The 19,512-nt window shown below is 42.5% G+C and overlaps 1 protein-coding gene across 2 annotated transcripts in view; it reads right to left on the reverse strand.

Annotated features, from left to right (window-relative positions):
• Positions 1 to 7,038: 7,038 nt before the first annotated feature.
• The window catches only part of LOC110491985 (lactadherin), a 45,139-nt gene continuing 32,665 nt past the window's right edge, over positions 7,039 to 19,512 (reverse strand). Inside the window, exons 4-10 of one of the 2 annotated variants that reach the window (XM_021565907.2) lie at positions 17,682 to 17,795; positions 16,496 to 16,677; positions 15,682 to 15,837; positions 15,198 to 15,342; positions 12,598 to 12,782; positions 10,590 to 10,745; positions 7,039 to 10,208 (exon numbers count right to left, since the gene is read on the reverse strand). In XM_021565907.2, coding sequence (XP_021421582.2) covers positions 10,065 to 10,208; positions 10,590 to 10,745; positions 12,598 to 12,782; positions 15,198 to 15,342; positions 15,682 to 15,837; positions 16,496 to 16,677; positions 17,682 to 17,795 — 1,082 coding nt within the window. In that variant the 3' untranslated portion in view covers positions 7,039 to 10,064. Of the gene's footprint in view, positions 10,209 to 10,589; positions 10,746 to 12,597; positions 12,801 to 15,197; positions 15,343 to 15,681; positions 15,838 to 16,495; positions 16,678 to 17,681; positions 17,796 to 19,512 lie in introns of both variants that reach the window. The other variant, XM_021565899.2, reaches the window with a different exon arrangement.

Genomic DNA, 19,512 nt, shown 5'->3' on the forward strand with positions numbered 1-19,512 from the left:
GCATTGAGAGGAAAGTGACCTCATCGATCGCAACAACAACAACAAAAACGGGCATAAGAGCATAAAAGCTGCATTACGTTTACTATTGCATAACATGGGGATATATCACAACAATGTACTTATTGATATTTTCAATATTCCCTTTACTAGCCCACCATCATTTACAGGTGCATGTAATGCCATTTTTAATCCAATAATTAATAAATCAATCAAATGTATTTGACATGGCCTTTTTACATCAGCAGTTGTCAAAGTGTTTTACAGATATCCAGCCTAGAACCCCAAAGAGCAGACACGCATCCAATAGTTTATGGTTTTCCCATATTCTTTTTAAACACCTGGGCAACCTCAATGAGGATATGTTTCTCATGACTGAGCCACATACTTTAATGTTCATATTGATATGAAATATGCAATCCCTTGAAATTAACCAAGTTTGTTTTATCAGCTTGAAACAATATGCCTATGCCACAAATAATTTCCTAAATGAATTAACTCCACTTCCAGAGTAGAATAAATAGATTTTAGGCCTATGCAAATCCTGACAAATATGAATGAGCGATCTGTATTCACATGTTCAAGATTCTCAATGAGGCTTTGGTTTATGGGTATTCTCTCTGAAAATGAAGTAGTTAGCTAAATCCTGTATGTGAAGCATATTCTTTGACTCATGTTTTGCCTCGACCTTGAATGGCACTGTCAATATTGTCACGTGGGCTCATATTTCTGTGGAAGGCTGAAATAATACCAGCAGTGGTGGAAAACAGAAACAATTCCAGTTCTCCTCAGAAACCTCTGAAATGTGTTTTCCACTGTAAATAGCTGAGCGAAGTATAGAAGTTATCATAGCGCAGATGTGAGATGTTTTCCTACTTTCCTACACATGCTAAGCCCATAGGGAGCTAGAGGGTGCATACTACCTCTACACATGCACATACACACATAAAACCTATGCACACGCACCCCTCTGTCACCCCACCTCAAGTTCAAGAGCGAGACCCCTACACACGCTATGGTCTTCCCCCCCTGCTTCCTATGGGAGGAGCCCTGTCTACATCCAGCTAATATTTTAGTGTCACTGGTGCCTGTTCTTCAACCGCCTCAGTAGTGATGTCACATAATGTATTTAGTCACACGTTATAGTCACATGCACACACATAATAGAAACACTAAACACAGCTACCGAGGGAAGGAGGGAAAAGCCAGTAGGATGTCAGATTACAATCAACTCCCCCTCTCTCCCCATGGACAGAGCCCCCAACCCATTCTCATCCTAGACTCCACCACAAACATGCACACACATGCGCGCACACACACAGAGAGGCATGTAGACACGCACAACCCATCCTACACCCTCACCACAACCACCCATCTTCCTCGCTCTGCTTAATACCCACAGCCCTCCGGCTCTGTGCTGGCCTGGGGGACACCCATTTAACTTTGCCAATCTCACTGACACACAGCCATTACTGGTGCGTATGAAGAGCCCCAGTCGCTGGTCTTCCCAAAGCCCAGATGAAAGCCTCTGCCTGGGGCTCCGAATACCAGGGCTCTATGAACTGCAGGGCTGACTGGATCCAGGGGTATAATTTCTACTGTCAACAGGGAAGCCAGTTTGTGTTGGATGAGACACTTCCCACCACACAAACACACAGTCAGACACGGACACAAACACATGAAAGGAGACCAAATGTGTGGTTTGTTTGACTAAATAACACATAAGTAGCTCTGCGGCCACTTTTGTTGACACTCAGAGGAGACACTCACAGACCGCAGGGTTCGTCACAAAGGATGTGTGTGGGAGTGTTGCGTTGGGATGTATTTACTAAGTTAGATGATTATAGGACAGAGACGGGACATAACGGTGAGAAAGCCAATGCTCAAGCACAAAGACATGAAGATAAAATAATTAGCTGGATTTCTTACAGCTTGCCTAAGTATAGAGAATAGAATGAGTCATTTCTTAGAGGATCGTCTTCAGCAATCACATGTTTCAGAGGCACCATTTTGATTCCTCAGAAATTCAGAGTCCTTTACACCATTACTTCCTCAAAAAACGTATCGTGATATGACGGGAAAAGGAAACTGAAGCTGAGACCTACTTTCCTTGCATTTCTCAAATTTCCTGGGATGACTTGCATGCATGCACATGGTTATGGATGATTATTAAATGAAAGTACACGTATCGCAACTCTCTACATGAACTCAGCAACAAACAAAAAAATTGCCCTTTTTCGGGACCCTGTCTTTCAAACTCGTAAAAATCCAAATAACTTCACAGATCTTCATTGTAAAGGGCTTAAACACTGTTTCCCATGCATGAATGTGCCTTAGGCATGCTGCAAGGAGGCATGAGGACTGCAGATTTGGCCAGGGCAATACATTGCAATGTGTGAGACACCTAAGACAGTGCTACAGGGAGACAGGATGGACAGCTGATTGTCCTTGCAGTGGCAGACCACTTGTAACAACACCTGCACACTAATGGTTTTCTTTGAGACTGTGGTCCCAGCTCTCTTCAGGTCATTGACCAGGTCCTGCCGTGTAGTTCTGGGCTGATCCCTCACCTTCCTCATGATCATTGATGCCCCACGAGGTGAGATCTTGCATGGAGCCCCAGACCGAGGGTGATTGACCGTCATCTTGAACTTCTTCCATTTTCTAATAATTGCACCAACAGTTGTTGCCTTCTCACCAAGCTTCTTGCCTATTGTCCTGTAGCCCATCCCAGCCTTGTGCAGATCTACAATTTTATCCCTGATGTCCTTACACAGCTCTCTGGTCTTGGCCATTGTGGAGAGGTTGGAGTCTGTTTGATTGAGTGTGTGGACCGGTGTCTTTTATACAGGTAACAAGTTCAAACAGGTGCAGTTAATACAGGTAATGAGTGGAGAACAGGAGGGCTTCTTAAAGAAAAACTAACAGGTCTGTGAGAGCCGGAATTCTTACTGGTTGGTAGGTGATCAATTACTTATTGCATGCAATAAAATGCAAAATGTAAGCTGATCCACCCAAGAAAAAAAAAAAGTTATTGACTTCATGGACCTTGTTTCTTAGGCTACATATGTGAATATGGGCTATTTTTAGCATTTTTCTGGGTTGTTTGTTTTTAATGCTTTACTTATCAGAGGTGGACTTATGTTATTTACATTGGAGCTGATAGTGCAGGGTGAGCTGCATAAAGTGGTCTTCCTACTATTGCACACCGCCTCAGTGCTAACAGTGTAACTGGTGAAGAGAAATTATAGATAAAATGTATTGGTGCTCATCAGCTATTGGACATAAACATTACACAACAAGCTTTAAATCGTAAATTCAACAATGAGTGGTTTGTAAGGAATCAGTGCCTAATTGCAATCATTGCAAAGCAATCACTAGCTTGCTATTCAGTGGAGTGGGTGTGTGGTCCAGGTCTGGGTTTAAGGGTCTCTTTTGCAAGCTTAAAAAGGATAAACATTCAACATTGGCCGTGCTGTCAATCCAGCATGACTTTGGCCGCGCTCAAACAACTGGAACTGGGAAATCTCAGACTTCAGTAATTTCAAGACACCTGGGAACTCTGAAAACAACGAGCTCTGACTAGGAAAATACATTTTGAATGGTCATACAAATCGGTATTGCAAATCGGGAACTCTGGCCTCTTTCCAGAGCTCCAACTTGAAGATCACTGATGTCATCATGATTCGACCTTGTTTCCCCCCCCCCCGACCCTGAGTTCCCAGTTGTCTTGAAAGCACCATAATCCTAATCTAAATTACCTATTGCCTCTTATCCGCTTGTCGTCCCCTTATGCCATAGTTTGTAAATCTTAATTGTCAGTAGAAACTACATTTGTTTAAGCAATTGGCTCATTCATCCCCCTCCTCTCCCCTGTAACTATTCCCCTGGTCGTTGCTGTAAATGAGAAATTGTTCTCAGTCAATTTACCTGGTAAAATAACGGATAAATAAATAAAAAGTCATCCATATTTATTTTAAAGGCCGTAAATGAGGCTGAATGAACTGTTTCGCTGCCAGGCAACGCTCCGCTGATTGTCAGGTATAGCAGTGGTAAGGTGTTGGGACTGCTGTTTGGACTCTGCTGTTGGGACAGCTTTATGTAGGCCCTAACAGTTTGTGGGCACTGTTTGTCACTGTTACAGTGCAATTAATGTATTGCTCAGTGCCGTGGCTTTGCTGGCATGCATCAAAAAAAAAAAAAAGTTTAGTTTGCCTCACCAATATTTACATGCTAAAAATCGCCACTGATCACATTACACATTGAGTAATGACAGAATGCATTTTCAACTTCACGCAATGTAACACTTTTGTATGACAAAGTGTGCATTGAAAAGCACACCAAAGACGGCATTAATAGTAAGTAATACTATAAAGACGACACTTCTAAAGCACAAGCATTTCACTACACTACACCCTCAAGCCTTTCACTACACCCACAATAACATCTGCTAAATCTGCTCTGTGACTAGTCAAGGATCATATTACCTCCACCTTACCGGTCACCCTAGACCCACTTCAATATATACTTACTGCCCCAATAGGTCCACAGATTGTGCAATCGCCATTACACAGCGCACTGCCCTATCCCATCTGAACAAGAAGAATACCTAGAGTTGAAGTCAGAAGTTTACATACACATAGGTTGGAGTCATTAACTCATTTTTCAACCACTCCACAAATTTCTTGTTAACAAACTATAGTTTTGGCAAGTCGGTTAGGAAATCTACTTTGAAATCTGAAGCTGTTTAGCTTTAGAAAACCCTGTGTAGATCTAGCTTGCTTCTGGGGTGCTCTGTAGGGCTGTCTCAATTTTATTTATTTTTTAATCTGTCCTCTTCTCCCCTTCATCTGCAATGATTAGAGACTTGACAGGGGGAAAACCATACAACGGAAGCTTATAATTAGGCTGGCTTTCACCTTGTCAGTTCTCTAAGATCAGAGCAATGAAGGAGAGGAGGCGAGGATGGATTTAAGATAATTGAGACAGCCTATGAGTACAATGACACCAACATGACAACCTTTACACCAAATAGTGCAGGCAATGTTGACTGGCACACTTTTAGACCAGCACAAACACCACACCCACAGTCCTCCTTTATCTGGTGTCTCCATCCATGTGATGCCACTGTAGTCGAACTGTAAACAGGGAAATGGAATGACAAAGGAACAGCCATAGGCACAATCAGTGATACGTGTAAACTGAAGTTTACACGTCTGGGTTGGCGCCCCCCCTTGGGTTGTGTGGTGGCGGAGATCTTTGTGGGCTACACTCGGCCTTGTCTCAGGATGGTAAGTTGGTGGTTGAAGATATCCCTCTAGTGGTGTGGAGGCTGTGCTTTGGCAAAGTGGGTGGGGTTATATCCTTCCTGTTTGGCCCTGTCCGGGGGTGTCATCGGATGGGGCCACAGTGTCTCCTGACCCCTCCTGTCTCAGCCTCCAGTATTTATGCTGCAGTAGTTTATGTGTCGGGGAGCTAGGGTCAGTTTGTCATATCTGGAGTACTTCTCCTGTCCTATCCGGTGTCCTGTGTGAATTTAAGTATGCTCTCTCCAATTCTCTCTTTCTTTCTCTCTCTCGGAGGACCTGAGCCCTAGGACCATGCCTCAGGACTACCTGACATGATGACTCCATGCTGTCCTCAGTTCGCCTGTGATTATTATTATTTGACCATGCTGGTCATTTATGAACATTTGAACATCTTGGCCATGTTCTGTTATAATCTCCACCCGGCACAGCCAGAAGAGGACTGGCCACCCCACATAGCCTGGTTCCTCTCTACGTTTCTTCCTAGGTTTTGGCCTTTCTAGGGAGTTTTTCCTAGCCACCGTGCTTCTACACCTGCATTGCTTGCTGTTTGGGGTTTTAGGCTGGGTTTCTGTACAGCACTTTGAGATATCAGCTGATGTACGAAGGGCTATATACATACATTTAATTTGATTTGAAGTTTAGAAAGTATGGAGGCTCTCTTCTGTGTGGAATCACTCTGTAATTAGACTCACAGCTGTACCCGAAGAGAAAAGTGTAAGGGTGATAACGCATATATATCTTTTTTTCTTTAAGTGTTTTATTATCCTGGTATTTAGTCACATATTAGTCGGGTACATGTTAATTAACAAATATTTACTCATTTCTATGGGGTTCATTAAAATAAGTACTATTATACCATATTAAAAAGGGGGAAACCTAGTCAGTTGTCCAACTGAATTTATTCAACTGAAATGTGTCTTCCGCTTTTAATCCAACACCTCTGAATCAGAGCGGTGTGGGGGGGGCTGCCTTAATCGACATACACGTCTTCGGCGCCCAGGGAACAGTAGGTTAACTGCCTTGCTCAGGGGCAGAATGACATATTTTTACCTTATAAGCTCTGGGATTTGATCCAGCAACCTTCTGATTACTGGCCCAATGCTCTAACCACTGACATGTAGTCACCAAGCACAAGAAAGCATGTAGTTACAAAGCACAAGAAAGCACAATAAAGTATCCATTGTAATCACATAATGTCCTCGTAAATACCAGGTAAATACAAACATGAAACAAGACAGTCAAATAAAATTCTATAATTTGAGCACAATGGAACAAGAGGTGGCTATGGAACTATTCCTGTTGCCATGAGACCAGCCTCATAGGGATAGCAGTAGAAATCTGTATCCATAAGAGTTAATGTGTGTCCATCCATACAAGAGGATGGTACAGAGGAGGAAAGTGCAAAGGGATGGAGGTAATGATTTAGATAATACCGTGGTATAGGAGGGATAGATTAGCCTTCAGGGTGTTAAAAATGCTAAACAGGCAAATGGACCCAAAGATTCCTGCCCTTTACATCCTCTCCCTTTGAAGTGAAAATGTCTGAAATTAATTCAAGCCTAATGGATTCATGTTACTGTCGGGTAAAAGATACAATCTGGCATTTGTTCAGGCCATATGAATGACCAAAAATGCCTGCAAATATCACAGATTGCACCTTTAACCCAATGCAGGTGAAATGGAGATGGTGAAATTGAAACCAGGTTCGCTACTGCACAATATACAAGCTGTCTGATGTTAAATCCTTTATTGTTTATGTCTTGAGAGTTAAGGGAATTCTTTTAAGAAACACAGAAAACAAGAACTGATCAATATTAATAATATCGCATAAAAACACATCAATTGTATTATTATTTTTTATGAATCATATAAAACCAGGACATTGTGGAAAATGAAAGAATGGGAATAACTAGAGTCTGATGAACGAATCAGAAAAATGTACAGAGAAAACAATATAATCAAAATGTCTATGTTGGATCAAATAAAAAAGTATAGTCAATACAATGCATGCAGACATCAGATAATAACTATTTTGGAACAGTCTACAAAGATTATAAATATATTAGTCTGACACCACAATCCTTTCCATAGCCTTGCAAATGCATCGTTATTCACATGCATTTAAAAGAGGATATCTATCGCCGATGTTTTCCAGCTGTTCATATTAATATTCATTCAAATCAAAAACTAATCTTCTTATTGCACACACCCGTAATTCATAATTCATGGGGGGAGCTTGACAATGCTAGCTATGACCTAGGAGCAATATGCAGATTGCCATGTCACGTCTTACGTTCAGTGCAACCATAGAAATCGTTTTTTAAATTAGATTTTTCTTTTCCATCTTATCAGTGTGGCCACAGGCTTCGAATTCTACGCATCAATTTGGTCCTCTTGTGATAAATGGATGGCATTTGATTGGTCTGCTGCAAAACATTTACATATTACAACTTCAAGGAACACATTTTTACAAAAAGTATTTACATTAGGTAGGATAACCAGCTCAGAAAAAAACTAACTGGCAGAAATGTCTTTTTTTGGTTGCTATCATGTCAAAAATCTAAAACTGCCCCTTGATAACTTATGGAAGCCATATAACTGCTCTCCTATGCAGTGACATGACAGATTCATAGTATTAAAACGCTTTGTTCTCAAACACTCAATCTTCAGGGAAGTGTCAAAATAAAGGAAACACCAACATAAAGTGTCTTAATAGGGCGTTGGGCCTCTACGAGCCACCAGAACAGCTTCAATGTGCCTTGGCATAGATTCTACAAGTGTCTGAAACTCGAATAAAATGAATAAATGGAGCAAATTGAAGGGATGTGATACCATTCCTCCACGAGAAATTCCGTCATTTGGTGTTTGGTTGATGGTGGAAAACGCTGTCTCAGGCGCCACTCCAGAATCTCCCATAGGTGTTAAATTGGGTTGAGATCTGGTGACTGAGACACACACCCTTTAAACACCCTATGCTCCTTTGAGACCCCTCTTTCAAAGTCACTGAGATCTCTTCTTCTGGCCATGGTAGGCAACATAATTGGCATTATTAAGCAATGGGGCAGTTTTATACACGATCCTAAGCATGCTGGGATGTTCATTGCTTAATTAACTCAGGAACCACACCTGTGTGCAAGCACCTGCTTTCAATATCATTTGTATCCCTCATTTACTCAAGTGTTTCCTTTATTTCGGCAGTTACTTGTATATGTCTGTCAACATCAGTACTTTATTTCTTTAATGGAGAAAACTTTGAGTTTCCACATATTTACCTCAGAAAACAATTATACAGATTTGACCCTGAAAGTGCCTTTTAAAAAGGGGGAAAACAAAATCATATTAAGTTGAGCTGTGTATCATAAGGGTTATAACAACATTAGTAGCACATATAATATGAAAATATGCCTGGTTCCAGATCTGCTGTGCCGTCTAGCCAACGCCTATGATCGTGTTTGTCAAGACAGCACATCTCTGGGATCAGGCTAGAATTGATCTGCCTTAATCTCAAAAAAACATCTGGCAGCATCATCAACTTGCTAACCCCCTATTTTCTATGTCACTTCATAATATTAGTCAATTAGTAATAAATGCATTACATTGACGTCACAACTCACAGTGCATTAATGAAAGGACAGACATCACAATCAGAGCAGATTGAGTTATAGAACAACACCACATACTGTAGGAGTATTACTGCACTTTTACATACCCTTTAGCAAAGAATTATAAACTAAGATTGCATTGAACTATTTGGGGATTTGAATATCACTCAATGTCACAAGATTACAGAATAAGAGTCTCTCTCCAGCTTTTTATACATGCTTTCTATTTTTTTTCTTAGGTCTGCTACTTATTTGAAAACTGCATTTAGTAAAAACATGGCTAATAAATCATAATGCATTCACAACTAGTCAACGAACACCATCAATTTGTCAACAAAGTGAAATTCATTTGGTATACCTTTTCTTTTTCAAAAAATACAAATCAATCTTATAAATCCTATAGTCACACGACGGGTCTTTCCCTGGTTAAGAAGCCCAACGAAATAAAACACAAACAAGAACTCCCGCAAAAACATCTCTTCCAGAGCACTGCAGAATCAAGGAAACGGCTAGGCGATAAGACTACACGAGGGTGTTCGATAATACTACTACGCACTTCAGTGTCTCAGGATGGTCAGGTGAAAATTCCCAGTTGGAAAAACATCACAGCCAAGTTAGCTACTACTGTATTGTACATCACTAGCGATGGGTCTCGGGTTCAGTCTTCTGTGCCCAGATTCATAAAGCGTCTCACAGTAGCAGTGCTGATCTAAGATCAGTTTTGCCTCTAAATAATAATAATTAATAATAGGGGGAACCAGATCCTAGATCAGCACTCCTACTCTAAAACTCTGAATAAGGCCCTGATCTAGGAAGGACAGGTTCAGAGTCCATGTAGTTCCGGCTGACACAGCAGTAGTCTGTGCGCTCGACGTACAAGTTGACCTTCAGCACCCGACCTAGGATCAGATTACCCCTACCTAATCTTACCCGTAACCATTAGGTGGGCTAGATCAGTGGTAACCATTATCCGACCCTAGATCAGTGGTTAGGGTCAATTTTGTACCTTCTCCAGGGTTGTGGTGGTGGTCGTGGTGTTTTGCTGCCCTCTACGGGTGTGAGCAAGGCAGTGCAGGCGTGGCTCAGGAGGTTTTGGAAAGGAGGAGAAAGATGAGGAAGGGCAGGGAAAGTGGAGGGGATTTGGCCGGGGACGGGGCTACTCATCGCAGCCCAACAACTCCATTCGCAAGGTGATGCGCTCGTGCCACGCCCACGGCAGGATGCGGACCAATCGGGCATAGAAGGGAGGCTCGAACACATTATTTTTGTGGACGTTGTTGTCGCTGTTACCCGGGAAGATCTGGAAGTTGGGGAGCCAAATCACAAGCACAGAACTGATGGGTGCTAGTTAGGGCAAAAGACACTGAACATCTATCATACAATATAAAGGTCATCATTAAATCTATGACATCTTGACTTTGCGTTTCAACCGTTGACTCAATAACACCTATATTTAATATCAACAAAGTAATTAAATTCAGTCTATTATTCGTAGGCAGGCACACATTCATGCTTGGCTCCCTATAAATGGATGTTCCACTCAAAATACATACGGCAGGGGAATCAACTCGACTTAAGGTTAGTGTAAAAACCATGATAGGTTGTATTTTGGGTGGAACACCCCTGTAAGAACACCCTAAGAGAACACACTACTTTGGAGAGACAGATTTTTGCCACCTACCTTGTCTGTGCTGGTGACGTCGTCCTTGACTATGCTCCAGGACTGGCCGTCGTCGCTGTAGGCCACCTTGAAGGCAGAAACAAACTGGACTGCTCCAAAGTCCTTGGCCCCCTGGGTAATGATGCCTGTGATCCTCTTGGGGGACTCCAGGTCCACCTGTTACAGAATAAGGAATTGTCAGAACAAGCATGGTTCAGTGCCGGACTCTGGTCTAGTGGCAACGCTGCCGACTCCAGACTACAAATCCTCCTGGCAACGGGGGTTTGAGCCCAATGTGTGTCTGCCACTTTCTCATCTGTGCCCTTATTTGTCTGCATCCCCCACTACATCTCCCACCACACTGTTCTCCCATGAAAAATAAGAATAGTGTCATTGGAACATCTTAGGCTTACCCAGATAAATTGAGTTCAAAACAAAATTGTCAGTAATTTGTCGGTAAAGTAAACTTTCAGAGAGAATCTTCCAGAACTTTCACCAGCACCAACTCTAACCTAGAGTTGAAGTCGGAAGTTTACATACACCTTAGCCAAACGGTAGCATTGCCTTTAAACTGTTGAACTTGGGTCAAACGTTTTGGGTATCCTTCCACAATAAGTTGGGTGAATTTTGGCCCATTCCTCTTGACAGAGCTGGTGTAACTGAGTCAGGTCTGTAGGCCTCCTTGCTCGCACACACTTTTTCAGTTCTGCCCACAAATGTTCTATAGGATTGAGGTCCGGGCTTCATGATGGCCACTCCAATACCTTGACTTTGTTGTCCTTAAGCCATTTTAAGTCATTTAAGTCATTAAGTCATTGTCCATTTGGAAGACCCATTTGCGACCAAGCTTTAACTTCCTGACTGATGTCTTGAGATGTTGCTTCAATATATCCACATAATTTTCCTTCCTCATGATGCCATCTATTTTGTGAAGTGCACCAGTCCCTCCTGCAGCAAAGCACCCCCACAACATGATGCTGCCATGGTTGGTATGGTGTTCTTCGGCTTGCAAGCCGAAGAACACCATAAGCAGTGGCTTCTTCCTTGCTGAGTGGTCTTTCAGGTTATGTCGATATAGGACTTGTTTTACTGTGCTTTACACTGCTCAAAAAAATAAAGGGAACAATTAAACAACACAATGTAACTCCAAGTCAATCACACTTCTGTGAAATCAAACTGTTCACTTAGGAAGCAACACTGATTTACAATAAATTTCACATGCTGTTGTGCAAATGGAATAGACACACACACACACACACACACACACACACACACACACATACATACATACATACATATATATATATATATATACATACTTTTGTACCGGTTACCTCCAGCATCTTCACAAGGTCCTTTGCTGTCTGGGATTGATTTACACTTTTCGCACCAAAGCACATGCATCTCTAGGAGACAGAACACGTCTCCTTCCTGAGCGGTATGACGGCTGTGTGGTCCCATGGTGTTTACACTTGCATACTATTGTTTGTACAGATGAACGTGGTACCTTCAGGCGTTTGGAAATTGCTCCCAAGGATGAACCACACTTGTGGAGGTCTCCAATTTTTGGGGGCTGATTTCCTTTGATTTTCCCATGATGTCAAGCAAAGAGGCGCTGAGTTTGGAGGTAGGCCTTGAAATACATCCACAGGTGCACCTCCAATTGACTCAAATGTCAGAAGCTTCTAAAACCATGACATAATTTTCTGGAATTTTCCAAGCTGTTTAAAGGCACAGTCAACTTAGTGTATGTAAACTTCTGACCCACTGGAATTGTGATACAGGGAATTATAAGTGAAATAATCTGTCTGTAAACAATGGAAAAATGACTTGTGTCATGCACAAAGTAGATGTCCTAACAGACTTGCCAGAACTATCGTTCTTTAAAACAAGACATTTTTCATGACTCCAACCTAAGTGTATGTAAACTTCCGACTTCAACTGTATCTCCCTCAGCTACAGACCACCAAGTGTCCAACACCCACACCACATCACTTCCTACAGTTCCCTCTGAACCTCCTGCAGTTACCTGCAACCACTCGGAGCGGTTGGTGGTGGCCGCTGTCCAGGCGTTAGTCTTGCCCTGCTTGTCCAGCCGGGCGTAGTAGGACTGCCAGGTGAACGCCTCAATTCCCCAGGTGCGGTGGACACTTGAGGCCGAGATCTGGCGGTCGGAGAGCAGGCGCGACTTCATGCCCATGGGCTCAGAGCAACCTGCCGTGTTTGAATACACTGAAGTGAGACGACGAGCACCGGGAGGGAAAGAGAGAGAGAGAAGTATGATAGACAAGGGACAGACAGAGAAGCAAGGCCCAAGCCAGCCAGTCAGTGAGCAGCACAGGGAAAGCACATGCATGATGACCAGAGTTGTGGGGAGGTGGAGTGAGTAGTGACAGCCTGTAGTCATGCGGTACAGATTAGGGTTTCTGTTAGGGTTTTGTACGTTAAAAAAATGTGAAAAGCCAATAACAGTTGATGGCCACAGTTAAAAAGAGCTACTATTTTTATTTCCCAACTGGTAATTGATGCGGGCTACCCATTTGCCATTCAAATGCATAGGCAACAGAAGACAGGTTTATCAGCGTGTCACACACCACTTTGCTATGAGCTGGAGGCAGTATGCATTTTGAAAACATATTTCAATTGTTCGAAGGCTGAACGTTTTACTAAATATTATGAGGCATGTCTTACCTTGCTTCAAAGTAGCAAGCCAAAAAAACGACCATATCCATGGAGGCAATTACTTTATAGACTTCCTTCCATATGCCATTGAAACCAGTAGCCTCTTTCTCTTATGTTCTATTGGTTTTAAATAAACATTTTCATTGTCCAGTAGCCAAAGGCACAATCCTAGTCATATTTGCATCTTTAGATCTCTCTCCGCTTTCAACATTCCTAATAGATATTTTCATGTCACATGAAACTGCTCACATGTGTGATGCACTTTTGACAAATGTTGTTTTCCTGCTAATTGTATTATGGAACGAACATTCACGAGTAGCCTACTTTTTTGACACATTTTTAATTTAACCTTTATTTAACTAGGCAAGTCAGTTAAGAACAAATTCTTATCAACAATGACGGCCTACGCGCATTGCTTATAAAATGTGAATAAATAATATAGTTTATCAACATTTTAAGCTAAAAGTTCTGATCTGTTGCATCAGACTCATTCTTCAAAAATAAAATGTATGTCGCCAGTCCCACAACTGTCTGAAAGTCTGTTTTGAATAGGATATTTCTTTCTTGACAAGCTGACCAATAAAATAGGTCACATTTTCTACAATGCGGGATAAATAGTGAATTGACATAGGCTTGTGATTTTGCTGTTCGTTACTCGTCTTGTTGACTGAGGAAAAGTCAAACGTGGACAGTTATTCTAACATGTCTTCATAGTGTGCATCGGAATTCGGCAATGGAGCACTTTGTTGCAGCCTCGAATTAGCACGTTCCGTTAAGATGAATTACCATAATCGAAATGGGATTTCTGTCATTCTGAACACTGTGGGTAGACGCTCTAATCAGGTTATACACCCAATACATATGGATCCGGTAAATTTCTCAAATGTCCGGAAAACCCTGGTTCAGCTATACAGCCATAGGGAATAGAGTTCAGACAACTTATCTTCCATGATGGCACAAAACACTCTGTGGAGATGACATAAAAATGTGTGTTCCAAGTATGTAAAACAGAGTGCAATTGCATGCAGAATGAGAACGCAATTGCCTTATGGTTTTTGGTGGCAAAATGTCAGCCGTTCAAATGATACATCTCAACTCAAACGGAGTTGGCCGAAGTACGTTCATCTACGGCTCTAACGATAACGGTGGAGAAAGAGCGAGAGCGATGGACGCCGCAGCATGCTTGTAGTTGGGCTGAGCATCGTTGAGTAGTACTGTGAACATGCGAGCCTACAGTAGCACTAGCATGCGTGTCAGGTGCCCAAGCGTGTCACTGCCATGCAGTTTGTATTGCAGGATGCTTTGTGTAACATGCATGTATGTGCGGTGCAATGACCATAACCAAGCATAAACTGGCATAGCATGCTCTGACAGACAGTCACAGATGGACATTGCGGATCACTTTTAAAAACACACACACACACACAGATCAGTTTCCCTTAATTAAATAAAACAACGCCAGTGTGTTGGCGAGAACTCATGGCATCATTATAAAGCAAATAGAAAGTGCAGAAACTTTGTACAGAAAGTTGTTACACCAGAGAAAACATAAAAGGCACTCCAAAATATCCATCTAGTTATACTGGCATGGGAACAAGGCTGTGATGATGAATGTGACTTGCATATTATTCTTTTGTTACAATCCCAACACATTTGAGTCATTTACATGATAGGTCTCATTGCCAATATTTACACTGCAAAAAATGTCCATATGGTTTTGAAAAGTAATTTTTCTAAACGTTAGCCCCACCCACCCCCCTTCAGTAACACTACTGAAACACTTTCAGTCAGACCTAAACCAAAAACCTTCTGGTAAAACCAAAAACATTCTGTATGATCTAACCATCTAACACACACTGAAAAGCAAACCCCATGCAGTTTGTTGACGTTGTTATCAGTGTGTGTGCGTGCGTTCAAGTAGACATGTGTTTGTGTGTGTGTGTTTACCATTGAGCTCACAGCCCACCAGTTCCATGCGCAGGGTGCAGGCCTTGCGACAGACCACAGGGATGATGCGGAAGTACTGGCCAATGATGGGAGGGTCAAACAGGTTGGTCTTGGTGCTGTCGTTGTCCACGTTCCCCACAAACACCTGGAGAAATAGAAGAAATTAAGAAAAGAATGAAAAATGTTACGAAATAATGACTTGAGGGAGTGATGTCAAAATGCATTACTTGAATTTCACCTGAGCTTTACAAAACAGGCCCCATGTGAATCAAACAGTAAACAGTATACTTCACCACCACCAACCAATCAATGCCTTTCATTCATTTCCATGGAAATGGCACACTATTCCCAAAATAGAACAAAGAAAAGCACACTACACAGTGAAGAGGGTGCAAATTCTACAACAGCCATAGTGATAATATGTCTGTGTGTAACTCTGAGAGGGTGTGTGGTTGTGTGTGCGCGCCTGTGAGTGTTCACTCACATTGTCCTTCTTCTGCCCATCCAGGCGGTACACGGTGTAGGTCCTCCCATCCAGACTCGACGCCACTTTGAAGGCCTTGATGAACTCTGCTGACCCCATGCGGCTGGCGCCCTGCGTCACAATGCCCGTGAAACGCATCTTCCTCTGCATGTTAATCTGCACAAACGACAACGCATTGTTTCAAATGTATTGCCATATAATAGTGGACATTTGGTCCCGTAGTCATGGACCTTTCGCTGCACATGGAGGGGAATGACAAAAAAAAAATTTGGTTACAAGGTCCATAGCAACAACATCAATCAATCAAATGTATTTATAAAGCCCCTCTTACATCAGCTGAAACCCAGCCTAAAACCCCAAACAGCAAGCAATGCAGGTGTAGAAGCACGGCATTGCATCCATGCAATGAGCAGAGCCTCCGAGAATCAAACACATTTTAAATTGTGTCAGAATTAAAGCATCTCCTTGTTGCCCGTCTTTCATCTGCACTGATATGAAATAACCAGACAGGGGAATGTTATTGCCTTGTAGGTAGCCACAAGCCACAATATATTGCTTTCACCTATCCCCATGATGATGTTTTCACATCAGTGCAGACGAGGGAGTGGAAGCCACTTTACTATGGAGATATCCTTTCTAGAGTAGATTAGGGTATTAGGAACACCAGAATTGTTTTGCTATACTAAAAAATAGCCTTTCTCATTAGACAAGTCAATGTAGCCTCTCCTGGTTTCAGTCAGTTTTCTTCCATTTGGTGCCTAGAGAACACGAGCCAGACAGTGGTGTTGGAGCCAGCCTGTCGTACTGTACTGACCTCTATCCAGGGGTTCCTATCATGGGAGGCAGAGGTCCAGGCGTTTACCAGGCCTTTATTGTGGAGACGGGCCAGCTCGGGCCCCCAGCGCTGCAGGCCCAGGATGCCGTAGTGCACCGACGAGGCCGAGATCTGAGACTCTGCAATGCCTCCGCCCTCCATGCCCAACAGAGAGATACACCCTGAGGGACAGACAGACAGACATAGGTCACAAAAACACAAACAGGGCAGACAGAGACAGACAGACACAGAACCTAGCGGTTGAGGGAGTGAAGCAATGAAGAAGAATCTAGCTGGTCAAATCCGTGGTGAAGTTAGTCTGGTTTATTATTTCACATTAGTACACATACATGCCCCACAAATCTATTGACTTTTTTGACAACTGCCAACAGTTTGACATGAAAACATTAAGATATAAGGAAAAGGAATATTCGTGCTGAAAACCTCATAATAAACACCAATGGTATTCACTAAATGTATGGTTTATATTTAGGATAATGTTTTACAGCTTTGTCATTGTAGTTTTTATTTTAAAATCATCTTAATTCATTATTTCATATATTTGAAAGGCCACACACTGAGGGCCAGAGATTATTAGACACCTGTGATAACCTGAAGTACCCAAAAGGGTCACTAGATGTCTTATGATAGATTACATAAAATCCTTCAAAGTTACCAAATTGTGTTAGTTTACTGGTAAACTTAGAAGTTTCCAGTAATATACCGTCCCATTGCATCCCTAGCTAGGACTGTCTGTGAGTGGTCTGGGGGGGAGGGGAAAACTGAAGACTAGCTGTTATTGGCAGAGGTTTGGATCTTTCTTATTGGTCTATTAACTAATTTACTGCCTGGTGATGTCACCAGGAAGGTGAAAACTCCCTCCCATCAAAACAGGCTGAGATTTCAAACAGCTCTTACACTAAAAAAGGACATTATCACCATTTTCACAATTTCACAGTATTAGTTTAACCTCATAGTGTAAATATATATACACACACACACAACACAGGAACATCACATTTTTGACTGCACTGGGCCTTTAATTTGGTTACATTATGATTTTCTTTATCACATTCAGCCTAATGTCTTTTATTGCACTTAACAATATCATGGGGGACTAAGACTAATAGAGAGCCAGTGTGTGTGTGTGCGCGTGTCTGTGTGTGTGTGTGTGACTGGTGCTCACGCAGTTGGCAGTGCTTGCCCACGTAGGGGGACGGACAGCGGCAGTTGAAGTCTCCATTTAGGTCCCTGCAGGAGCCACCATTCTTGCACGGCTGGCCGACACAGTCATTCACATCTGTTGAGAGAAATGATGGCCATTATCAGTCACTGGCCTACAATCAACAGAACAGAACAATGATTGATAAGATGATATGGACAGGTGTGATCGGATCCTAAAAATCAGCCCTCCTACTCTTGATATGCTTTTTTTTTGAGCACAGGCCCCAAACTGAAATCGGGAAATATGTACATGCTTAAACTGGATGATGAACTGACGTTTCATACGGTTTTCAGATGAAGTCATTTTTTGACTTCCTCCTAAAGTTTTTTTCCCCCTTTCATCTACGCTTGGCTTTTGACTATGTGCAAATGAGCTCTGATAAAGCTATTAGTCAACAGCAGCAACGCAATGACTCAGATGAGCTGTTGTGGCCCAATTATCTGAAACTCTTTGAACTACCCCTAGATGGCGCACTTTTCAATGGTATACGCTGGACGTGCGGTGTGTTTTTTTTTTAGAGAGAGGGTGCTTGGCAACTGGCAGCGCTTTCAGAGGACAGCATGCATCAGAACAAACTTTTTAATCTTTCGCCCACAAGATTTGAAGGCATGACTAAACTTCCTTTGAACACTGCCCTAGATTGATTGTGTTTACTGTTTACCATATTTTTTGTAGAATATGACCCAAATCTCACTTGTGAAAAGTGTGATTAGTGTGATTCTGTGCTCAGGGCCAGGCAGGCAGTCAGTCGCCCACTAGGGAGGCACCAATGATGTATATAAACCCGGCACCCTCTTCCTAAAGCCCACAGGGCATCCTGCTCTGTGATTATGTTACTTCTCAAGAGACACACTCAAAGTCACACACAATTACTCATAATACAGAATACTAGTACACACACAGTCTCATAACTAGGGCCTAGGGTTTTTCCAAGCCAGGACGCATCAGGACACACTCAAAGCCCTGGTCGTAACACTAAAACACACACACACACACACAAAATCAGCAGGAATGAGTCAAAAGCCAAAGCACCTTGGACTTAAAGCTCAATCCGAGATTTGCACGACTACAGCTGCTGTTTCTAAAAAGCCGAAAGCTCCTTCAAGCCCTCTTACTGTCTCAAGGTATTTTCGTGTGGTGTAGGCCTATTCCTATACTGTTACGGAGGAGCATATGGCTTCGCAGTATTTAAGGGCAACACCATATTCTCTCTTGACAGACTTCACACCTTAGCAAGAGGACATGGGGGGACACAGAGAGACTCATGGGCTTCCGAGTGGCGCAGCGGTCTAAGGCACTGCTTGAGACGTCACTACAGACACCCTGGTTCGATTCCAGGCTGCAACACAACCCGGCTGTGATTGGGAGTCCCGTAGGGCGGCGCACAATTGGCCCAGCGTCGTCCGGGCTTGGCCGGTGTAGGCCGTCACTGTAAATAAGAATTTGTTCTTAACTGACTTGCCTCGATAAATAAATAAATAAATATATATATATAAAAATAACACACATGCATACACAAACCTACAGAAATTGACAGACACCCTATTTTCCTTTCTATGTGACACCCTAGGTGACAGACGCTCTCTATTTGCGTCAGCGATGGCTCCTCTGTATCAAGAGGATTTGGCACATCGTCGACCAGTGGTATTCAAAGTCGGGGTTGCGACGAGGAACTGCAGTGGGGTTCAAAAAAAAAAAAGTATAGATTATTGTATTGGACAACATACGCTGAGTGTACAAAACATTAGGAAACCTGCTCTTTCCATTACAGACTGACCAGGTGAAAGCTATG

This window comes from Oncorhynchus mykiss, chromosome 2, assembly GCF_013265735.2.
Source record: "Oncorhynchus mykiss isolate Arlee chromosome 2, USDA_OmykA_1.1, whole genome shotgun sequence".
NCBI lineage: Eukaryota > Metazoa > Chordata > Actinopteri > Salmoniformes > Salmonidae > Oncorhynchus > Oncorhynchus mykiss.